The sequence below is a fragment of the Haplochromis burtoni genome, unplaced genomic scaffold, assembly GCF_018398535.1.
Source record: "Haplochromis burtoni strain Fernald_Lab_line unplaced genomic scaffold, NCSU_Asbu1 Contig_238, whole genome shotgun sequence".
NCBI classification, from domain to species: domain Eukaryota; kingdom Metazoa; phylum Chordata; class Actinopteri; order Cichliformes; family Cichlidae; genus Haplochromis; species Haplochromis burtoni.
The window spans coordinates 531,972-552,756 of NW_024582599.1; the positions used below are offsets into that span (position 1 = coordinate 531,972).

The 20,785-nt window shown below is 41.8% G+C and overlaps 3 protein-coding genes and 3 non-coding genes across 8 annotated transcripts; all 6 read right to left on the reverse strand.

The window, feature by feature from the left end:
* Positions 1 to 587: 587 nt before the first annotated feature.
* On the reverse strand, positions 588 to 3,928 carry LOC102308950. 2 transcript variants are annotated; one of them, XM_005937968.2, is made up of 3 exons: positions 3,824 to 3,928; positions 2,280 to 2,751; positions 588 to 1,764 (listed from the first exon to the last, which is right to left on the reverse strand). In XM_005937968.2, the coding sequence occupies exons 1-3, from the start codon at positions 3,861 to 3,863 to the stop codon at positions 1,425 to 1,427; spliced, it is 852 nt and encodes a 283-aa protein (XP_005938030.1). In that variant the 5' UTR covers positions 3,864 to 3,928; the 3' UTR covers positions 588 to 1,424. The 2 variants fall into 2 exon arrangements, with proteins under 2 accessions (XP_005938030.1, XP_042082957.1); XM_042227023.1 differs by lacking the exon at positions 3,824 to 3,928 and adding an exon at positions 3,438 to 3,673.
* A 3,343-nt stretch (positions 3,929 to 7,271) lies between these two features.
* Positions 7,272 to 12,423, reverse strand: kctd14 (potassium channel tetramerization domain containing 14). Its single transcript, XM_005937967.3, has 4 exons — positions 11,419 to 12,423; positions 9,141 to 9,365; positions 8,606 to 8,740; positions 7,272 to 8,489 (listed from the first exon to the last, which is right to left on the reverse strand). The coding sequence occupies exons 1-4, from the start codon at positions 11,470 to 11,472 to the stop codon at positions 8,178 to 8,180; spliced, it is 726 nt and encodes a 241-aa protein (XP_005938029.1). The 5' UTR covers positions 11,473 to 12,423; the 3' UTR covers positions 7,272 to 8,177.
* Positions 12,424 to 12,554: 131 nt separating this feature from the next.
* Positions 12,555 to 20,257, reverse strand: rps3 (ribosomal protein S3). Of its 2 annotated transcripts, XM_005937965.3 has the most exons (7): positions 19,360 to 19,464; positions 18,202 to 18,332; positions 17,228 to 17,321; positions 14,716 to 14,810; positions 13,566 to 13,753; positions 13,276 to 13,479; positions 12,555 to 12,638 (listed from the first exon to the last, which is right to left on the reverse strand). In XM_005937965.3, the coding sequence occupies exons 1-6, from the start codon at positions 19,387 to 19,389 to the stop codon at positions 13,280 to 13,282; spliced, it is 738 nt and encodes a 245-aa protein (XP_005938027.2). In that variant the 5' UTR covers positions 19,390 to 19,464; the 3' UTR covers positions 12,555 to 12,638; positions 13,276 to 13,279. The 2 variants fall into 2 exon arrangements, with proteins under 2 accessions (XP_005938027.2, XP_005938028.1); XM_005937966.3 differs by lacking the exons at positions 18,202 to 18,332; positions 19,360 to 19,464 and adding an exon at positions 20,220 to 20,257.
* Positions 12,795 to 12,944, reverse strand: LOC121815554. Its single transcript, XR_006055178.1, has one exon. It is a non-coding gene; the product is annotated as a small nucleolar RNA SNORD15 (small nucleolar RNA).
* On the reverse strand, positions 13,997 to 14,146 carry LOC121815555. The gene has a single exon (XR_006055179.1). It is a non-coding gene; the product is annotated as a small nucleolar RNA SNORD15 (small nucleolar RNA).
* On the reverse strand, positions 14,930 to 15,079 carry LOC121815556. Its single transcript, XR_006055180.1, has one exon. It is a non-coding gene; the product is annotated as a small nucleolar RNA SNORD15 (small nucleolar RNA).
* Positions 20,258 to 20,785: the final 528 nt, after the last annotated feature.

Genomic DNA, 20,785 nt, shown 5'->3' on the forward strand with positions numbered 1-20,785 from the left:
ATTTCAACATAATGTGCAGTGTGTCTCTAACATTTGGAGGAAATTTGACAGATGGAGGTCAAGAGAGAGGTACAGCAGAGGGTCTCTACAAGAGGCTCTGTTGTGGTTTGGATCCTGTGATGTTGGGGAACTTGGAATCCAATACCATCTGGAAAGACTCAGCATCACTGTAGCAGTGTGAGATCATCTTGATAGAGACCAGAAGAAATCCAAAGAAGAGCTTTAAAGAAGTCTGGAGGATTATTCCTGAAGACCACTTATAGAAATTACAAGACAGCTGTGCTGATGAATAAAGGTGATCATGCCAAATATGGACTTTTCAGACTTGTTAGAATTGTACTCTTGTTGTTCCTATTTGTTTTGTATATATGCATATTTCAGTGAATCACTGCACGTATTTACTATTTTTCTATTTAAGCAAATGTGAGTAATGATATTTGGATGATCTACTATTTGTTTTAGCTTTGTAATACTTTGTAGCTGTGTAATGCAGTGAAGCTATGACCTTGCATCTTCGCACACTTTTAGCGATTTCAGACAATTACAACCCCAATGTCAACAAAGTTTGTAAATAAAACACAATGCAATTATTTTCAGATCTCATAAACCAACATTTTATTCAACATACAACACCAAAACATTAAAAATGTTTAAAGTGAAATATTTTACTATAAAACATTAGCTCATTTTGAATTTGACGGCAGCAACACATCTGAGAAAAGTTGGGACAACAAAGGCTGGAAAAGTAAGTGGTACTAAAAAGCATCAACTGGAGGACATTTCACAGCTGTGTTAATTAACAACAGGTCAGTAACAAAAAGAGAGGATGGACAGAGGTTCACCGAGCTCCAAAAAACTGTCTACAAATTGTGGAAACTTTTCAGAATAATGTTTACCAATGGGGGTCAAGATCTCTGTCTAAATAAATAAATAAATTTGGGTAAATTCCCAGATGATTAAACATGCAACTATTTTGCTGGTAATATCTGAAATCAGTAAAGAAAATCAACAGCCTATTTATGCAAGATAATTCATAATTTTATTGGGGGGTTATATTGGTTGGGTCTGATTATGCCCCTGGTCCGGCGGCTTGCACATCTGGAAATGTACCATCAATGCTGAAAGATCTATACAGGCTTTAAAACAACGCAACATAGCAACAGATCGCATCCAGGCGACGTCTTTTTCACATTTCAGCAGTAAAAACAAATCTAAAAAACCAAACAAACAAAGAACTAAAAAACAACAAGAACCTTTTTTTTTGCATTAAAATTTTCCACAAATTATTAATAAAATATGTCATTAATAATACAATACTGCAACATAACTGTAGTAGTATTCTCTTACAGGATCCATGAGGATGTGATGATTGAAAAGGGGCCAGAGAAGTGAAAATAGTACAAAAATCCTGCAGTGATGGACGGTCAGTTGATCTCGTGGAGCATGAAGGATTCTGCTGATGCTTTGGCCCTCTCGCGGTCCGACTTCCACGTGAAGAATGCCACTATGGTCACCATGATCGGGAGGGCCACACAGAGCACGATGCGGCTGATGGGCAGCTTCACCTGACACATCGCCGTGACCGAAGGATTCAGGCTGTCATCATCATTATTTTGGAACAAAAAGGCAGACCTGAAGTCCAGAAACACGGCTCTGCTGTTCTCTGTGGTGTTCACCAGACACCTCCACCTCCTGTTGTTGTCGTCCTTCTGGAGTTTTGTCACCAGAGTGATGTTGCAGCGAGTGTGGCTGGTCAGGTTGTACCTGCACAGAGGTGAAACGGACAGAGAAACATCACACAGCTGTCGTTCATCACCAGGCAGTGTTCACCTGAACATTTCTGCTTTTAGTTTTGGTCTGAGACAATAATTTCATTTGACTTACATTTTCTTTTATAATGTAAAATACAAGTTTATAATTCTGGTTGTTTTTTTTATTCAGTCTTTATCTCATTTTGTGTATTTTGCTGTCTGTATGTGTCTGTATTAGAACCTCATCTATCTAAATTCCGCTCAGATACTCTCGCAATTTAGATTTTTTTAATAACAGGAAATATTTTCCTCCTTAGATAAAGAATAAATAAATCTTTTACTTTTACTCATATTTTATATTTAATGGTACTAGCTGTTTTTAAACGATTAAAATAAAAAAAATTGTTATCTATTAAGATGATTGCAATAAAGAAAACATTTATTGCAATACAGCACAACATGTGTTATGGGTTATTTATGGTAATAGTCTTTATGATTAACAGAAATAAAATGACCTAAAAAACCAACCTGCTGTTGTTGGGCAGCTTTCCCCCATCCTCATCCACCCAGCTCAGGCTGAACACGCTCTTTGAGTATGACTTGCAGCTCCCTGCGTCATAATAAGTGAAGAAGGTGCAGGTCAAGGAGAGGATTCCTCCAGGCTGGAGGTCGGTGAAGGTGGAGAAAGACGAGATTGTGAGGAGGGAGAGGTAAACGTCAGTGACAGGCTGGTCGTTCCTCAGGCAGACGTAGGATCCAGCGTCCCGCACCCTGAGGTTGCGGAGGCTGATGGAGCAGTTGGATGCGAAGGTCATACGGCTGGATTTTTCTGAATCGGCCGTCACCTTCCCATTGACGACCTCATGGACGAACCGCACGTCCGTGCCTTTGTTAAAGAAGGTCCAGGAGATGGCGGAGCAGTCTGAGGACACCATGCATGGAAGAAGAGCGTCTCCTCCAACTGTGCTGTACACAAACACGTCCTTTTTGCACCTCGCACCTGTCAACAAGAGATTTTTTATTTAAACAAATCTGATAAAACCTTCATGAAAGACATGAAAGATCTAAAAGGAGCAATTTAGTATGCAGTAATATTCAAACCTCTGTGCTCTTTAATATTTTCTTACAGTACAGTCCAACTTTGTAGTCTGTAATTTTCATTTTAAGGAAAAAAAAAGCAGTTCAAAGAAAGACTTTCCCTGCTTGTGCTGTTTGCACATTTTTAAGACTTAAAGACTAAAAGGTCAGAGAACTCCCTGCACGAGGCCAACATGACAAAAGGTCGAGGACCAAATTGCATACCAACGATTTTCCCCTGTGTCTATAATCACCTTTATACAGTCAGCCGTCCTGTTGAATGTATTTGAAATGAGAGATTAAAAAAAATTATATGACAAAAAAACAAAGAAGGAAAACACAACCCCCCCAAAAAGCCAATAAATTGTTCGGCTACAGTTCAGAACTGCAGATCTGCATCAAACATTAGGAACAGACATGGAAACCTAAAAGTCAGAGTTGTAAATAGGATAACAAATAACAATGAATAAAATGACGTTTTTAATCGTTTAAATGTAAATTTTAATTAAGTTACAGACTAAAAGTTCCCTCCACGTGTGAGTCTCTCGAAATGTTTGAAGTTTTTAATTTGAATTTTATTTTCATGAGAAAATTAAGACAATTTCTCACTTTCTCACAAGTTGGGAGACTTTTTCACCTCCTGTAGATTTTTCATGCAAATCTATTTTTGAGAAAACCTGCAAACAATCAAACACATCCAACCAGTCACACAAAACCCTGTGTGGAGATAAAAGCTTTGCCTTCGTGAGGTCTGTGTTTCAGATTTCATTTTTAATCACAATCGGTTCTGAATATTAAAACGATTGGATAAATGGATCCTAAAAAAAGATTAGATAAAAAAGTAAAAGTAATTCAAGTGAAGCAAAACTTCTTTCTGTGTGTCTTCATCAGACACGTGTTCATTTACATTTAAAAGAGCTTTTAAAGAATACAAATCTCAAAAAAAGGAGAAACCTCTGTAGCTAAGAATCAAACCAACAACAAACAATCTGTACCTGTCAGGAGAAGACTGGTGAGCAGCAGGACTCTCATCATGTTTGTGATTTCAACACAGCAGCGCGTTTTGTTCTCGTCGCTGCTGCCTCAGCTCTTTCTAGACTGCTGCCTTCATTTCCTGTGTTACCCCAAACCTACAGGACGCTCACATCAGCCTTCAGCCTCACTGATACGAGCCTCACAGGTATTTAGCACGACGTGTTAAATGTTTTTCATCACAAACACATTCAGTAAAATGTGTTTATGTGTGAAAGCTCATTTCTGTGCTTATAACGAGCAGCTTTTTCCATTTCTTTAAATCACATCAAAGCTCCTGCTGTCCCTGCCCATCAGACCTGTGCTGCTTCTGCATTTTACTCCAAACTGCAAACATACATATTTGGATACCATGTGAAAGGATTTTCACAGTACCTTGTATGTTTTTAAGAGAATAAAATCTAAAATACTGTTACATACACTGGATACAGCTGTAGTGACACAGGCCTAGACTGGACAGCAACTCCCTGGTAATCTCCAGTAACCAGGGAAAAATGATGAGTGGTTGCAGGAGGTTGGTGGCTGTCTCAGTTACAAACAGGGTGCCACGCCCAAAACTTCCTAGTGATCGTTTCAGTTAGTGGCAGATTGCTGCGGCTATGCATTTGCAGTGAAGACGCAGATTTGTCCACGAACAACTTCAAAGTACAAGTTGTGCCTCACTGCCAAATCAACATGATTCAAGCGTCTCTGTTTCCAGTTTGTGCTGCAGTCACAGACTCGCTGCAGAGTGGCCTGTAGTCGGTGACTGTTCGCAGACAAGTCAGCGTCTTCCATACAAACTATGCAGTGCAAAGCTGTTCCAAAAAGGCTTTCGGTGCAGCAGCGTGCAGTAAAGCGTTTTACAAGGAGTTTTACTCAATGACAACAACCACCTGGTGCTTACTGGTGGGTCACTGACTGGTCTGCAGACCTGCATGAATTAAGCTTTAGCATTTGACGTCACAGCAGTCTCCAGCAACTAGTCACATCCAGTTAGGATACCCATTTTCCCCTGATGACCGGTGGTTGATAGGTGGTCACTAACCAATTTTTAGGAGCCAGACTGGCGGCACTAAACTGGACCTCTCCACCATGTTTATGGTGCTGGTTCATTCTGGAGCATTTTAATAGAATTATCTGACACATCATTTGGTTTCCTGTGAGACACAAATCATCCCAGACGTTTGTGTCTGCTTGAATCTTTTTTATGGTTTTATTTATATCTTATTATGTCGTATTTTTATTATTTTGTTTAGTTTCAATGCACAGCACTTTGTGTCAGCTGTAGTTGTTTTAAAGTGCTTTATAATCAAAGGTGGATGGACGGTGGACTGTAGCTCAAATTCTCTGCAGGGTCTGTGTGGTCACAAAAAACAGGAACGCAAAAGAGCACAAGGATCCTTATACTGAAAACCCAGCTGGGTCTTTGCACTCAAAGCTTCCATCTCAACATTGAAAAACGAACATGTCAGAAGGCAAAATGCAAACACTGAAGGTTCAGATGCACAGGCCAGACCAGTGGGTGATACAGCAGCTGTGTTCATCTCTTTTACAGTGTGTGGTTTCAATCAGTGGTTTTCAAACTTCTTCTGATATTTTCCACTTTAGACATCCAAAGTTTTAGTGAAATAAACGCCAACACAATAACATAATTCTAAATAATCGATCTTTATATTGATATTCATTTTTAATTTAGATTTGCTCAGTTCATTCCTGCTACTGGTGCCTGCCTGAAGGTGCCTGCCCTGTGGCTTTAAAGCAAGATTAGAGGACTTGTTAACTGCACTCTTATGCTTTGCTCAAATGATCCAGTCAAACAGTGCTGCTGGGCTGATCACAGGTGGCACAGTTTTGTGAAACAGCAAAGAATAAAAAGATGTCTGCTCACACTCAGAGCTGAGTAACGGCGTTTGTGTTAAACACAAACAAAAACGTTGTTTTTTGAGTTTTTTGAATTGTCACTTAGCAGCATCACTTTTCTTATAATGAGATCCAGGGTGTGAAATCTTGTGCAATATTTCATCCTCAGGGGCTTTTGTGAGGAAGTGCAATTGTGTCATTGTGGTGAAAATACTGTATGCTACGTGTCCACCCCTCCTCTTTCTTTGAACAAGGGAAGAAATCGTGCTTTGACCTAATACCTCAGCAAACCTTTTTTCTCTTTGCGCGTCATCCTGCACTTGAGCTAAAATTCGAAGAAACTCTTCAAGAAGAGCTTGTCAGCTGCTAACATTCTGCCATCTGACTTTTCAGCGACCAAACATTCACTCATGAATTCACCAAATATTGGTGGACCAACTTAGGTATTTATAGCTGTTGGGACTTTATTAAATGCTCCCTGTCACGCTCACTGTGTGCAGCAGTGCTACGTGTTAGTTTTGTTTTTTCTTTTGAACGTCCTTTAGATGAAAACTGAAGATTGTCTGTAATTTTATCGTGTTAACAAATCTAGGTTAATGTTGTGGAAGACACACCAGCAGGACACTCATGGGCTGCTTGTGGAAACGACCCCAGATTTTTTCTTATCTGTGGCCTCCAAGCTGCACAATCGGCCCCTGTAACCGCTGTTTGTTGCCGTTTAGTCACACTCTGATCACAAAGGATGTGGTCTGACATGAGACAGCTGATGGATGCTATGCCCTGCTCTGTGGCAAACACTGCTCTGCTTTCTGTCAGGACGCTTGTTCTTTTTTTTAATGACCTTTTTAGTTCTCTTAAACTGGGTTGTGAAATGCTTGGTTGTCGTGTGTGTGACGCTCTTTTTTTCGTCACTGACTTAACTTCCCCGGCTACAGTGTATGAAGTTTTATACTAAACGACCAACCTTTGGTTAGAAAGTCTAACACAGCAACACGCCAAGGACTGAATGACCAGACAGTTAACGCCAAGGAGCACTGGACATGTTGCTTTTTAAGAAAGAAACCATCACTCTGGATTTGTATGAAATCATGTGGCCAAGTGACCAAATCCAAAATCTGTCTTAATTAGGCCCCTTGATCAATTTAGGTAAATAAAACCAAACACTGATTTCTCAATTAAATTGGAGAAACAAGAAACTCTTTGGTACACTTGGTCAACAAAATAGAAAAACTGATTTTGTTTCTTTTGATCCAGTTCTACTACGGGGCTGATTTTCTGCAGGGCACGGACAAACCTGACCCGTCATAGACACTTCACAGCTGTTTGCCTTAAACGTCTTTGTGTTCACTCGAAGATCATTTGTGCTGTAAATGTAGGAGACGTACGTGGCTGCTGTCCTGTGGATTGTTTGCGATCACACTACTTTTCTCTCTGTGATATTTAGGTTAGGTATTTAGGTTTGATTGAAAAAAAAAAGAAAGAAATCTGACCAACAAAAACTGAGTTTTATTTAAATTCTTTAAATTTAAATGTCACATAACTGTTGAGTTATCATTTTCACATATTTCCAAATATTTAGGAAATATGTGAAAAACTAAATTCAGACATTTTGTTTGACTAAATGTTGTAATTGCTTTTTATTATTTGCATCAAATCGTATGCAAGAAGCTGTGTGGCTCGTGTTACAGTAACGACAGTAGGATGAGCTTCACGTGTGGACGATGCCATCTAATTAAACAAGTTACTACTGAGACCTGCGGGTGGACAAGAAGATTTAATAATAGAGTAGTTAGTGTTTGTTCAACACAGCACTGAATATGAACCAACATTTATATTTATAAGCAGCTGAAATGAATTAAAAGATAGAAATCTTTGCTTGGCAGCAGGCGCTTAAACCCACAGACTGTACATAAAACATTAACATAGCCATAATGCAACATCACCCACTGATTATTCAGGTCCTGCTGTGAAGCCTTGAGCTGAACATTTATTGTTTAAATAAAAATATCAAGTTTGAAAAGGAAAAAACGGTGAGGCGTAGCTCTGACTGACAAACACAGACAGGCAGATGAAAATCACAAGGCTGCCCCGGCCTGAAGTCCTTCTGGACACTAACAGAGACAATGATTAAAACATATCATCATGTCCTAGTAAACAAGACTGAAAGCTAGAGAGTAAGACCCCAAACTCATCACTAAAGTGTCCCCTGAGGTCAGCTGGACTTCTGAAACCTGAGAAGTCGCCCCCTGCTGGCTACTAGGAAAGATGCACTTCACTCATCACAAGCAGAAGCTACAAGCCCTCTTTTTTTTTTCCATCTTTCAGGAAGTCAGTACCTTTGAAATTATTGATAGACCGATGCTTTACTGAGCCTTTGTTTTAGTGTGGCTCTATAACAAAAACATAACAAAGTGCAGTCTGTAATTTTTTTAAAGAAAGAGTAAGCACGGTTTCAAGTTTTGTTCAGCCGTCTCATCACCACCAGGTGAATGTGAGTTGATAAAAGTAGTCGTAGCTCCTGGACAGGAAGCTCTTCTCCACGGCGTGAGGCTGGATGCTCACCCTGTAGCCCTGGTTCTCGATGTCCATCTTTACACAGTCCAGCAGATCTTTGACCAACGGGGCGGCCTTCCACGGCCCGAACGTCACCACCGACTCCTTAGCCGCCTCCAAGCTGTTAATGGCATTATCATAGAAGCCCAAATCCTCCTCCGTCCTCAGCACGCAGATGATGATGTAGGAGTGGCGTGCGGCGATGGCCTCGGCCCTGGCGATACGAATCAGAACCTGGAGGACAAATTCTAAATGATCATTCAAAAAGTGGAAATGTGAAGTTGCATGAATTCCAAAGTAGGAGTGTAAACTACAAACAGTCGTGGATTATTGGTGTGAGTGCAGCTCACCTCGATGTTTTCCTTGTAGTGTGGGACTCTGGAGAGGAACTGCTGCCTTCCCACCAGCTCTCCAAACAGCCGAGGAGTCTCCTCCAAGAGTTTGATCAGCGGTTTGATGTTGTAGTGGATCGCCTCCTTATGAACCTGCAGAAACACGAGTTGCAAACTTAAAATTCATTTTGGCAGCAGGGCACACCCCCTGTTTTTTAAACTGGTTTTATATTCATATCTTAAATACTTTAAAACTATTAAGAACTTCTTCAACGTAAACTTATGGCGGATGTTCATATTAAACATGGCCAAACAGTGTGAGGACAGTCCTAATAATCTTCCCTGTCTAACAGGTTTGCAGGCGCAACCAATCAGAAGAAAGCTTAATTAAAAGGAGGAGGAGTTAAAACAGTTTGTGCCAGTGGCGCCAAAGCCCAGTAAATACAAAAAAGGATTATTTTGAATTGTGAATCATCCAAAGCCAGTCTAGTAGAATCAGAAAGTAAAAACATGGAGCTTTATACGAGCAGAGCTACATCGTGATAAGTCGGACCTCCTGGATGTTCTCCTTGGGCAGCTGTTCTGATCTCAGGAACTCCAGGATGGCTCCAAAGTGTGACCCATCGCGGTCGATGAAGTAGCGTCCCTGTGTGTCAGTACGCAGTTTGGGCGGTCCGCTGAAGATCTCCGCCAGCTTGGAGTCGGAGTGCTTCCTGAGCGTGCTCAGAGTGGTGGTGTACAGGTGACCCCCGACATTTAACTGCACAACATGAAAGTTCTGAGGAAAAAGACGATATTTAGGTTTCTGCAGAGTGCACCAAATGACTGCAGGAACAGTTACAGTATTTAAACACTGGGCTTATGTGCAGCCTCATGCTCAAATACAGACGATCATGAATCAAAAGTTTAAGCAGCTTTTATCTTATTATTGTGAGTCAAAGTCAGAATCTTACATAACCAATAATAGATCAATTTAGTTTGCAAAATCTGCAACACAACTAATTACAGTCTTGAAATTAATCATATTTATTAGAAGTGTTTGCATTTGAAGGAGGGTTCTAAGACATCTCCTGTGGATGATCCATATTCATCTTGTAGTTTTTCCTCCCCTTGTCTCGATGGAGCGTGCTCACTTTACTTTACATACAGTTTGAATGTTGATCATTCCTGACAACAAGGATTTTCACTTGAGTTTAAGGAGTATTTTTGTCTGTGATTTCTTCAGATCTGCACATAGAGAAAGCTAAATAAATACCTGAATGCACAGACTGTGTGTAGCTCTGCAAGGCTGTCAGGCAGCATGAATCACCCACTTAATGATTTGCACAGGTAGATAAGACTGCATTCCTTCATGGTCTGTCAACACTGAAGCAGCCTGTCAGGGCGGCCTCACAGGACTAACATTAAAATTATGGATAACGCCTTTCACATGTTTATTTATTTATTATATATTCATTAAAAATATATAACATTAATGGAAACAGTGTAGATTTTGAAATATATTGTAGTAACAATCACCACGTACCAAAACATTGTCTCTTAACATTTTGCTGTTGTTTGTTTTCTTTAAATTATTTTAATTGTGCCACATAATATGCTTAAAAGTCCCATGTTACTGTGGTTCATGAGCGCGGACATTTAGCCTGCAAAAGTTTGGTTTGTTTGTTTTTTAATTGCTCATGACCTCTTAGAAATCAAATAAAAGACAGAAAAAACTAAAACTAACAGGAAACTGGCATGCCTGTTTCCTGTTTGGGCCTACGTGTTAAAAGTTTCCATTTTTCTTTCTCATATAAATTTATAATTTCTTAGATTTGTCTTGTGAGCTTTTGGCGGAAACATTTTTCCCTAAACTAAGCGTATTTCTAATAAATGGCAGCTCTTTGAGTACAAATAAACACCTATTTGTTTATCACATGATCATAAAAGACAGGAAAATGCAGAAAATAGATGCATGGACATGCAGACATGTTAGATCAGCGCTGTGAGCCGGGACATACCCACAGTGTAAACAGCTTCACAGCTTCAGCTTACACAGCGATGCGTCACTTTTTACTCTCTTACCTGTGATACTTACAGTACATTTCTCTGATACTGTACTCTTATTTGAGAAAAACTGGAAGGAAACATGCGCACCACACTTTAAATATTATGAAGAAGCGTTAAAACCAAACCAATGCACAGAGACAACATTTCATGATCTTAAGCATCTAAATTAAAAATATTCTCTGGAAATATTCTCATTCCTGACTGCAGTATTCACAAACATTGCCTCTATAATTGGATGATTAGTGGCTGTTTTATGACCGAGCTGTGGCTGTAACAGTGCACTGCTTTGTATCAGCGCCTCATTTGCCCGTAAAGGAACCGACCGTAGCTGCCAATGAAGGACAGCGTTTTCCTTGTTCCTCAAGTAAAGTACTACATATACTGCTAGACTGAAAGTACAGCAATACTTCAGTAAGTCTGTGAAATCCCACCGCTCACTGCGTCGGCTCCACCTTTACATGCACAGAGAAGTTAAACGGTGTCCCATTAATCCTGAAACGGCAGGAAAGGTTTTGGGAACATTTGAGACGAAACTTCCTCGAAGTTGGAAGTTTGATTCCTGTGAACCAGAGCGCCCTTTAACGCGTCTCTGGAAAACTGTTAGAGATTAAAATGCCGTGAAACAGCAGCACAGCAAACATCTGCCCTGTTTCACTTTGGAAAAAGTTATAATTTGTTGTCTGGCTACACCTGCATCCACCTGTTCAGCCCCCGAGCAGGTGGAGGATTTCCTTCAGCTCCACCAAACTTCCAAACGATCGCACCGAGGGCTGCAGTCTTACCGGAGCCGCGGACGAAGGCGGTTTTTCTGTTGATTTGTAGTCCGGCAGACTCATCGTGTCTTCAGCGGTGGTCCGGGTGGGAGCTGGGAGTTCACCTGTTACATTTTTCTACAGGTAGCAACCAGGGGGCGTGGCCTAACCCGGACCTTCTTTAGTGCCGAGAAGATGGATCACTCGGCTGCAACACGATTCCCTTTCTTATCAAACTTTTTAATTTACCCTGAAACGGGGAAAGCGCGCGTGCGCAGACTGATAACCGTTTATTTATACTCGCATATTTCTAAAATATATTTATTCAGTGTAAAGTTGTATGGATGGTGTGATATATTCACGTTTACTGTAGGCTGCCACACTTACGTCACACGTGACGTTTGTTGCACCAGAAAATGGAGCAGAGTGACACATCTTTCCTTCTGACGTCACCCTAAAGGGGCATTTCACTCAGCTTACTCACTTTTCTCGTTAAACACTCCGTGAAGCTGTGAACATCAGTCTTGTACTCATTGGTTTCCACACTGACGTAGTTCTCTTTTCAATCAGTCATTGACACACAAAACAAAAGTCCTGATTCATTTACTTTCAAGGTGAGTATCATTTCACCATAATTCATAATTCTTACCTAGTGGTTCGTGTCCCACCAGCGGGGCCAGCACCACAGTTTGACAACCAGCTGTGCACTAAATGCAAAACTTAAAGCTGAAACATATTTTAAAACCAACAATCTGCATGTACAATGTCCAAATTTTGAAGCTTACTTTACGTGTAAATTCCAGCTTCCACCCACCAGGGGGCGCCATAGCAAGTTTTGGATTTTCACTATTTTGAATAGAATATTAGATTTCACATCCTGTGTCCTCCACGGGGACATTACTTTGACTTTTCTCTACCATATACTTTGTTTATGCCCAACACTGGTTTCATACTTCAGCAGTGACTCTGCATTCTGCTGTGAAATAAACCTGCTGCTCCCACACACCAGGAAAAAAACATTACATTGTGTTTAAGAGGTCGGCTCATAATCTTCTGAGCACTTTGACATGTTTTGAAGATGAGCTGGTTGGGAAAATTGTAAACTTTTCCCTCAGTTTTCCCACTCCACATGAAACCTACAGGCAGTTAAATAAACCCACTCATTGTTTTAAGTGTATTTTCCAAATTTTATTGTTTTTGTACACAAAAATCAAAGGGCCTTGCTTCCATCTGGTGTGACAACTGAAAACCTGCAAAGAGAAAAAAAAGAGAGAATTAAACCCAGTTTCAGAAATCAGTAAACTGAATCCTGAGCTCAAATTGTTGACCTCAGTTTCTCTGAGTTCCAAAAAGACTGTTTTTGGTGTCCTGTAAAAGTGTCACGGTTCGTGTTTGTGAGCTGAAACCCTTCTCAGACAAATGCCTCGATGTCTTCAACCGAAAAGAACCCCCTGCTCTGAGGAACCGGAGCAGAACCACAGAACGTGATTCTGAACCAGCGACCAGCAGAACCAGAATGAGTCCTGTTCCGACTCGTCATCGTATCATCACCGAAGGGAGCCGTGTGAGACCGTCCAACACCACAGTCTGTGTTAAATCACTGGATCCAGATTATTTTGCGATATATTATCAGGACAGCAACAGTGTCACCCGAACGGACCCGAATGGCTAAAATGTCATAATTTAAACCTGGTGAAGCTCCACTGTAGCAAACAGAACAGATCTACTTATCAGAATTCACAGAACCTCCAATTTTACTGCAGAAGAACTAAAAAACTAATTAATTTTTTGTGTTTTATATCTTAGGTTAGCAGCAGGACAGGATCTATCATTAGTATACAGCCTTGTGAAGGCCCTGCAGCAGTCAAATAAAACCCTGTCTCTTACTCTCTTATGCAGTGGGTACAGGTGCTCCCTGGGGCATGACGGGCACCTCTGGCTTGGCCCCCTTCTGCTCAGACATTGGTGTGGTGGGCAGGGTCTCCTCCTTGGGCTCCACAATGCTGACGTGGTCGGGCAGGGGCTTCTTGGGGCCGATCTTACCGCTGGGGTCCCAGGGCAGCATGATCTTCACCTTGATGCCCAGCACACCTGAGAGCATTAAATAAACACATCAGTGCCACCAAAACAACGCGATGGCGGTTTGATTTGGCTGCATGTGGCCGAGCTGCACTCACCCTGCCTCAGCAGGACGTGGCGGACGGCTGTGTCGACGTAGTAGTTGACGGGGTCTCCGCTGTGGATCATCAGACCGTCCACAAACTTCATGGACTTGGCCCTCTGACCCCTCAGCTTGCCGGACACGACGACTTCACAGCCCTTGGCGCCACTCTCCATGATGAACCTCAGAACGCCATAGCAAGCCCTGAAAAAGCAGAGTGATAAAATAGCGTTAGCGGCTAATCAATCAGTGGATCCAAAGTACTGCAAACTTCTCTCTCAGGAAACTTTCACTGTGACTGAAATGATTCTGGTTGGTCGACTTTGTAAAAAACATCAATTTTCTACATGGTGGGTTCAGCTGGAGGTCTTCAGGTTTTAAATCGGTAAAACATGCCATGAGGAGGAGACGCCTCCATCAGTGAGCTTCATTAAAGCGTGCTTTGACCCTTCTCAGACAAATGCCTCAATGTCTTCACCTGGAAAGGACCCCCTGCTCTGAGGAACCAGAGCAGAACCACAGAACGTGAGTCTGAACCGGCGACCAGCAGAACCAGGATGAGTCCTGTTCCGACTCGTCATCGTATCATCACCGAAGGGACAGAAGCCGACACACAGAACACAGGCTTCACCCTCAAAGTACACATGAGGTTTTTATGACAGGGTGTTTCCTACTGACCATAATTTAACCTGTGTCAGCATTTTTACTGTTTACTCTTCTAGATTACAATCAAATTTCATACTTTGGGTCGGTTCCAACATACTAAGATGTGCCATGAGCAGAATACACTCATAAATAATTGACTTGAGAAAAACATCCAAACATTAAACTGTGTGCAGAGATGTATTTAGAGCTTAAGATGTCATGTTAGGACGCATAACGTTAAGAAACATTTAATAAAATATCTTTGTGTTAAAGGACAAAACACAATACAAAAAGACAATTATAATGGTGAAACTAACGTTAATATTCATTCATTAAGAACAAGATTGTGTTGATGTAAAGAGCTTATGTGTAAATGTACATTACTTATTACTCAATGGCAGAAAACATTTCTAAGGTGGAAGTTAACCCTGTGGAGCCATTAACTGTTTAAATCACACCAGTCTGATGAAATTTGTAACAAAAATAATTGAGTTAAATTAAAGAAATCCAGACATGCTCACCTGCGCACAGCCAGGCCTCCCAGCAGTTTGTAGCGCAGAGACTCAGCCTGAGCGATGGCACACAGACCACGAGTGGCAACTTTCTCGGCATACAGCTAAAAGAAAGAGGAAGGACATTTCAGTATTACAGACAAACACCGGGATCAAACCAGCATGTGTAACGATGGACTGCAGGTTTCCTGCACCGTCTACAGCATAGTCCTGATGCCTCGACCCTTCTCAGACAAATGCCTCTGTGTCTTCACATGGAAAGGACTTCCTGCTCTGAGGTGCTGGAGCAGAACCACAGAACGTGGATCTGAACCAGCGACCAGCAGAGCGAGACTGAGTCCTGCTCCGTCTCGTCATCGTATCATCACTGAAGGGAAATCTGACTGTCTAACATCAGAAGCCTTTGCACTTTACTCACTGGGTTTCCTACCAGGATGAGATTACTGTAAATTAAACAAACGACCTCTAAACAGTTTAAAATTCCATATTTTTACATTTTTGCAGCCAAATGTATTTATTTTTCAAACTCTGAAACCTTCAAACATTTGTTCAGATACACCTCACCACTGACGAATTACTTTCCGTACTAAAAACCATCCAACAGTGAGCTTAAAACACCGATTAGTCTTACGCATTTATAGCGAAAGGCTGGCTTCCGGTGACGGACCGTCCCTGGCATGCTCATGGAAATGTAGTTCTTTGAGCAGATATTCATTTTCAAAAAACGAGCACAAGACTGCAAAATAAATACAATTCAGGGGGTCAACCGGGAGGTCGATGTAACTGGCAAAACAATCTGGGGGCCGACCACAAGGTCAGCGATGGTGGCGAGGCTTGGCAGGTGCGGGATTGGCTGGTGGCAGCTCTTGGCGTGGCTTGGCAGGGCCAGATGTCGCAAAGTCCTCTGGCTGAGACGTGGCTGGACCTAGTGCCATGGACGCCGCAGGGAGCTGGGAGGGCTCGGCTGGGTCCCCAGCTGGCGGGGAAGTGGAGATCATGGCCATGACAAAGTACTCTGTCTCCTTTGGTCAATAGTCCAAGAATCCTTGGTCGAATGCCAAATTCAAAAATATTGTCAAAGAAATGCTGCTGGCTCATCATGGACATGACCATGATGACCCAGCAGCATTTCTGTCACAGCTGGGAAGGCTGGTGCTTGGTGTGGGTCCAAATGCAGACACTTGAAGGCGTGGTGTGTTAGACAAAAGACGCGTTGCTTATTGCGACTGAATAAAAAAAACTTACCAAGCACTCAAAACAAAAGGAAGAAGGAAACTAGAACAATACTGATGATAACTAAACTGGCAGGAACTAAATTACTACACGCGGAAGACAAAGAACATGGAAACCTAGACGTGACAATCAACAACCTGGAAATATGGAAAACATGGAAAGAGGCACCAGCCTTGCTGCTCAGAGCCATGTTAGCCAGCCAAATGAAGCAGTCGCAGCACAGAGAGGATCCGGATTCATCCGCTCAGTATTGAACCCAGACGGGCACAAATGATGCCGGGAGGCCACCAAATGTTTATACCCCATCCAGTGTGAGCCCATTTTTAAAGGCTTCCACATGTTTGTGAGTAAAACGGGGACAAAACAGTGCTGACCTTCTTCTTTCAGATTTGCACCGCCATCTTCCAACAGGCCTTAGACAGGAAAGGACCAGCAGAGGATGCGGACATGGATTTATAGATATAGTTGCCGGTGACGGTCACGGAAACGTAGTTCTCTGAGCAGATGCGACGAGCATGATTTTGCTGGTTCATTATGTTCATTACCAAAGCAAGTTTCTAAAAACCACCAGATTTATTTATGTGTTCATCTTCAAACATGGAAATATAAATCAGAACAAAACACACCAAACTTCAGGAGGTAGACAGGTCCACTCCCTCACATTATAAAGGCAGAGCAGGTGAAATCTGCAGCAGTGACACTAATTATATTTTTATTAATTTATTTATATTTTTATTCCTCCACAGTTGGTGCAGCATCCACAATTTCACTGTACATGACCAATGACAATAAAAGGCTGTTCTGTTCCATTTTATTCTATAATTAATATAAATAATAACAATAATAAGAAACTAAGTTACTTTATGAGTTACAAATATGTTTTTGTAGTCTGTTGCTTTTTATTACTTGAAAGTTTTAGGAATAAAGATTTGAACTAAAGAAGTAAATGTCAGGACGAGTCCTGCTCCGTCTCATCACCTGACCGTTTAAAATCAGAAGCCTTTGCACTTTACTCACTGGGTTCCTACTAGGATGATATTATTGTCAAGTGCTGTTGGCAAAGTATTAATATTTTAAACAAAAAAAACAGGACTTAAAAAAATAATAATTTCAAATTCCATGTGTTTACATTTTTGTGGCAAACCAGCAATTTCACCCCCCCCCCCCGCCAAACGCAAAACCTTTAGATATTTGTTCCGATATGTCTCCACTGAGGGATTATTTAATACTAAAATACATCCGACAGTGAGCTTAAAACACTTCTTAGTCTTATTTCTTGGTTTCCTACCTCCACGCTGCCCTCGGGGAAGCCAAACCTCTTCTGGACCACAGCGGTCAGCTCTCTGATCCGACGACCCTTCTCTCCAAGAACATTCTGGGTCCTAAAGACGGTGAGATGATTAGAGTTAAACCACATGAGTAAAAATAACAAAACACCGGCACAAAGCTGAGACAACATAGAGCTACACAGCTGAAGTATTTATCTCTTTAGATAAGCACACCGAGTTTACATGGAAGGAAGATGAGCTATATAAACAAAACTGACACTGGATGTAATTTTACCAGTGATCTTAATGCATATTTAAAAACCAACATTTGCATTTACCAAAGGGAAATGATCAGGACTGACTTCTAGGATGTCTTTTAATGTAAGCTTTTATTTTCTCAAGCTTAAAATATGTTTGTCTTTAAAAATGGCCAAAAATAGCAAATGCTCAGACCACTGTTAACACACACTGTGTCTTACAAATGGACCAACAGTGTTTACATGCATATGCGCACTGCCAAAGTAATGGCATATCCACTGTATACAGTAGAGACTCATTTTAAGCTTCTATACTTGTTTAGTTTCTAAACTCAAAATCTTCTGGAGCGGTAACAACTTCTTGGATTTGGACTCATCACCCCTTTCCCATTAGCAGTTTGCAGGGTTTTCCATTAGGTTCATAGTACCTCTTACTTTTTTAGTACCTACTCGGCCAGGGTTCCAAACAGGTACTAAAATGTGACATGCTATGACAGCAAGCAAGCATACAAGGTACGAAAAACCAACCAACAAACAGTCGATCGGTGGCGAGTCGACCCGAGTAGCTACTAATGAAAAAGGGGCGATGGGCAAGCAACCTAGCCGTGGATCTGAACCAGCGACCAGCAGAGCCAGACTGAGTCCTGCTCCGTCTCATCACTGGAGGAACACCTGACCATTTAAAATCAGAAGCCTTTGCACTTTACTCACTGGGTTCCTACTAGCCAACTGCTCACCTTGTGGCCAGGATGATGATCTCAGTCCTGGTTGGAGTCACGCGCACCTCCACACCGGAGTAACCATCCTCGGCAAGCTCACGAGTCAGGAACTCATTCAGCTCGGCCTTGAAGATACCGTCTGCGACGAACTGTGGACAGAGAACAGTTTAGCTTTATGTTTATGAAACACTCAAACATCCAGCACCAAGCAGACTTTCTGCCAGCATCTACAGGCTGCACAGACTCACACACCAACTGCCAATGCATCCTTCAAGTGCTGCAACAGGTACAACACTGATGCATCTGCTGTGGCCCCGAAACACACAGATAATAAAATACAGCTACAGAAAATTAATGAATGGGTTTGACCCTTTAAAACGGGCTAACTTGAAGCTAACACACTGCTCACACTTATTTAAAACATGTAAAGGATAATTTGAAGTTCCTAACTACCCATGATGGCATTCAAACCACAGCAGGATTCACTTCTACAGAGAGCACAGTCACATTCAGAGTGAGTGCTGAAGACAAAACGAGCAGAATCTCATCGCGCTGCAGTTTTTAAACAGGCTGTATTTGTATCATCCGCTTACTTCAGCTTGCCTGGCTTCAGTGCTTAAACGCAGGCTGCCACATGTCGCATGCTTTACTGTGAAATTCCTCCCAATTCAAAATTAATGTCCTTGAACGATTCACTAAAATGAACCCCGTGCTGACTCCACATTTAACCCGAACAGTTCTAACTGCACATACGTCTCATTAACCACATTTCTCAGTGAATTAGTAGCATTAAGGAGGCAGTTTGTGTCTCTGGCTCTATATTAATACGGCTGCGACGCTAACACCTCCGAAAACCTGGACTCAGACACAAACAACCTTTAAATGAGAGTTCAGTTAAGTCTTTTCGCATATTAGGATTTAAAGCGGGCATTAAAGTCGTGTTTAAGTCAGACACTTCAACCAGTGTGTAACTGTGCCCGGCCTCGGTGCTCAGAGCCATGTTAGCTAGCCAAATGAGGAGGTCACAGCGCAGATAGCATCTGGATTCATCCGCTCAGGATTCAACCCAAGCGGGCACATCTGATACCAGGACGGCCACCAAACGACCATATCAAATCCAGCGTGAGTCCATTTTTAAACAAATTCAACGTGTTTGTGAGTAAAACGGGGGCTAACCTTCCTCTTCTTGGAGATTTGCACCGCCATCTTCCAATGGGCCGTAGACAGGAAAGGACCCGGGGAATACGCGGAAATGGATTTATAGCTAAAAGCTGACTTCCGGTGACCTGACATGCTCAGGGAAATGTAGTTCTTTGAGCAGATGTGATGAGCCTGAGTTTGTGTGTTTCTTATGTTTATTACCAAAGGAATTTACACGGCGATATAAATCGGGTCGACGGCACTGATGGAACACTTATAAAGGCCGACAGCGAGGCCAGCGAGGGCGGCCACGTGAGCTTAAAATACGAATTATTTGTATGTTTTTGTTTCCTACCACCACGCTGTCTTCGGGGAACCTCCTCTTGACCTCAGCGATCAGCTGTCTGATCCGACTACCCTTGTCTCCAAGAACAGTCTTCATCCTAAAGATGGTGAGACGGTTAGGCTTAAACTACATGGTTATAAAAAAAAAGACAAAATATTTTTAATCTTTCCACACACAGACACAAAGCTGAAGTTTGTCTTAAACTAACATTGGCATCTACCAAAGGGAAATGATCAGGACTGATTTCTAGGATGCCCTTTAATGTATGCTTTCTTTTGTCAAGCTTAAAATATGTTTGTCTTTAAAAATGGCCAAAAATAACAAATGCACAGACCACTGTTAACACACACTCTGTGTCTTACAAATGGACCAACAGTGTTTACATGCGTACTCGCCCTGCCAAAGTAATGCCATATCCACTTTACAGCAGAGACTCATTTTAAGCTTCCATATTTGTTTAGTTTCTAAACACTCAATCCGATCTTCTGGAGATGCAACAACTTCTTCAATTCTGAGTTGTTACTTTTTGGCAACCTATCCGACTGCTCACCTTGTGGCCAGGATGATGATCTCAGTCCCGATTAAAGTCACACGCACCTCCACACCGGCATGACCATCCTTAGAAAGCTCATGAGTCAGGAACTCTTTTAGCTCAGCCCCTTTAATACCGTCTGCGACGAACTGCAGAGAGAGAGCAGGTCAGCTTTATGTTTATGTCACACGCTCAAACATCCAGCACCAAGCAGACTTTCTGCAAGCATCTACAGGCTGCACTGACTCAGACACTAACTGCCAGTGCGTCCTCCAAGTGCTGCAACAAGTACTACACACTGATAAATCTGCTGTGGCCCTGAAACCACACAGATTATAAAATACAGCTACAGAAAATTAATGAATGAGTTTGACACTTTTAGCGGGCTAACTCACTGCTCACGCTTATTTAAAACATGTAAAAGATAATTCAAAGTTCTTAACTGGCTGAGATACACTGCGTTCAAACCACAGCAGGATTCACTTCTACAGAGAGCACAGTCACATTCAGAGTGAGTGCTGAAGACAAAACGAGCAGAATCTCATCGCTCTGCAGTTTTTAAACAGGCTGTATTTGTATCATCC

Coding starts and splice junctions, on each gene's coding strand:
- LOC102308950 (XM_005937968.2), bottom strand. CDS start 3,863: ATGATGAGAGTCCTGCTGCTCACCAGTCTTCTCCTGACAG. Junction 2,752..3,823: donor CACCAGTCTTCTCCTGACAG/GTACAGATTGTT, acceptor TCTTGTTGACAG/GTGCGAGGTGCAAAAAGGAC. Junction 1,765..2,279: donor AAGCTGCCCAACAACAGCAG/GTTGGTTTTTTA, acceptor ACCTCTGTGCAG/GTACAACCTGACCAGCCACA.
- kctd14 (XM_005937967.3), bottom strand. CDS start 11,472: ATGAGTCTGCCGGACTACAAATCAACAGAAAAACCGCCTTCGTCCGCG. Junction 8,741..9,140: donor CCAAGGAGAACATCCAGGAG/GTCCGACTTATC, acceptor GTGTTTCTGCAG/GTTCATAAGGAGGCGATCCA. Junction 8,490..8,605: donor ACTACAAGGAAAACATCGAG/GTGAGCTGCACT, acceptor TTTGTCCTCCAG/GTTCTGATTCGTATCGCCAG.
- rps3 (XM_005937965.3), bottom strand. CDS start 19,389: ATGGCGGTGCAAATCTCCAAGAAGAGGAAG. Junction 18,333..19,359: donor AAATCTCCAAGAAGAGGAAG/GTTAGCCCCCGT, acceptor CTCTGTCCACAG/TTCGTCGCAGACGGTATCTT. Junction 13,754..14,715: donor GGAGGCCTGGCTGTGCGCAG/GTGAGCATGTCT, acceptor CTGCTTTTTCAG/GGCTTGCTATGGCGTTCTGA.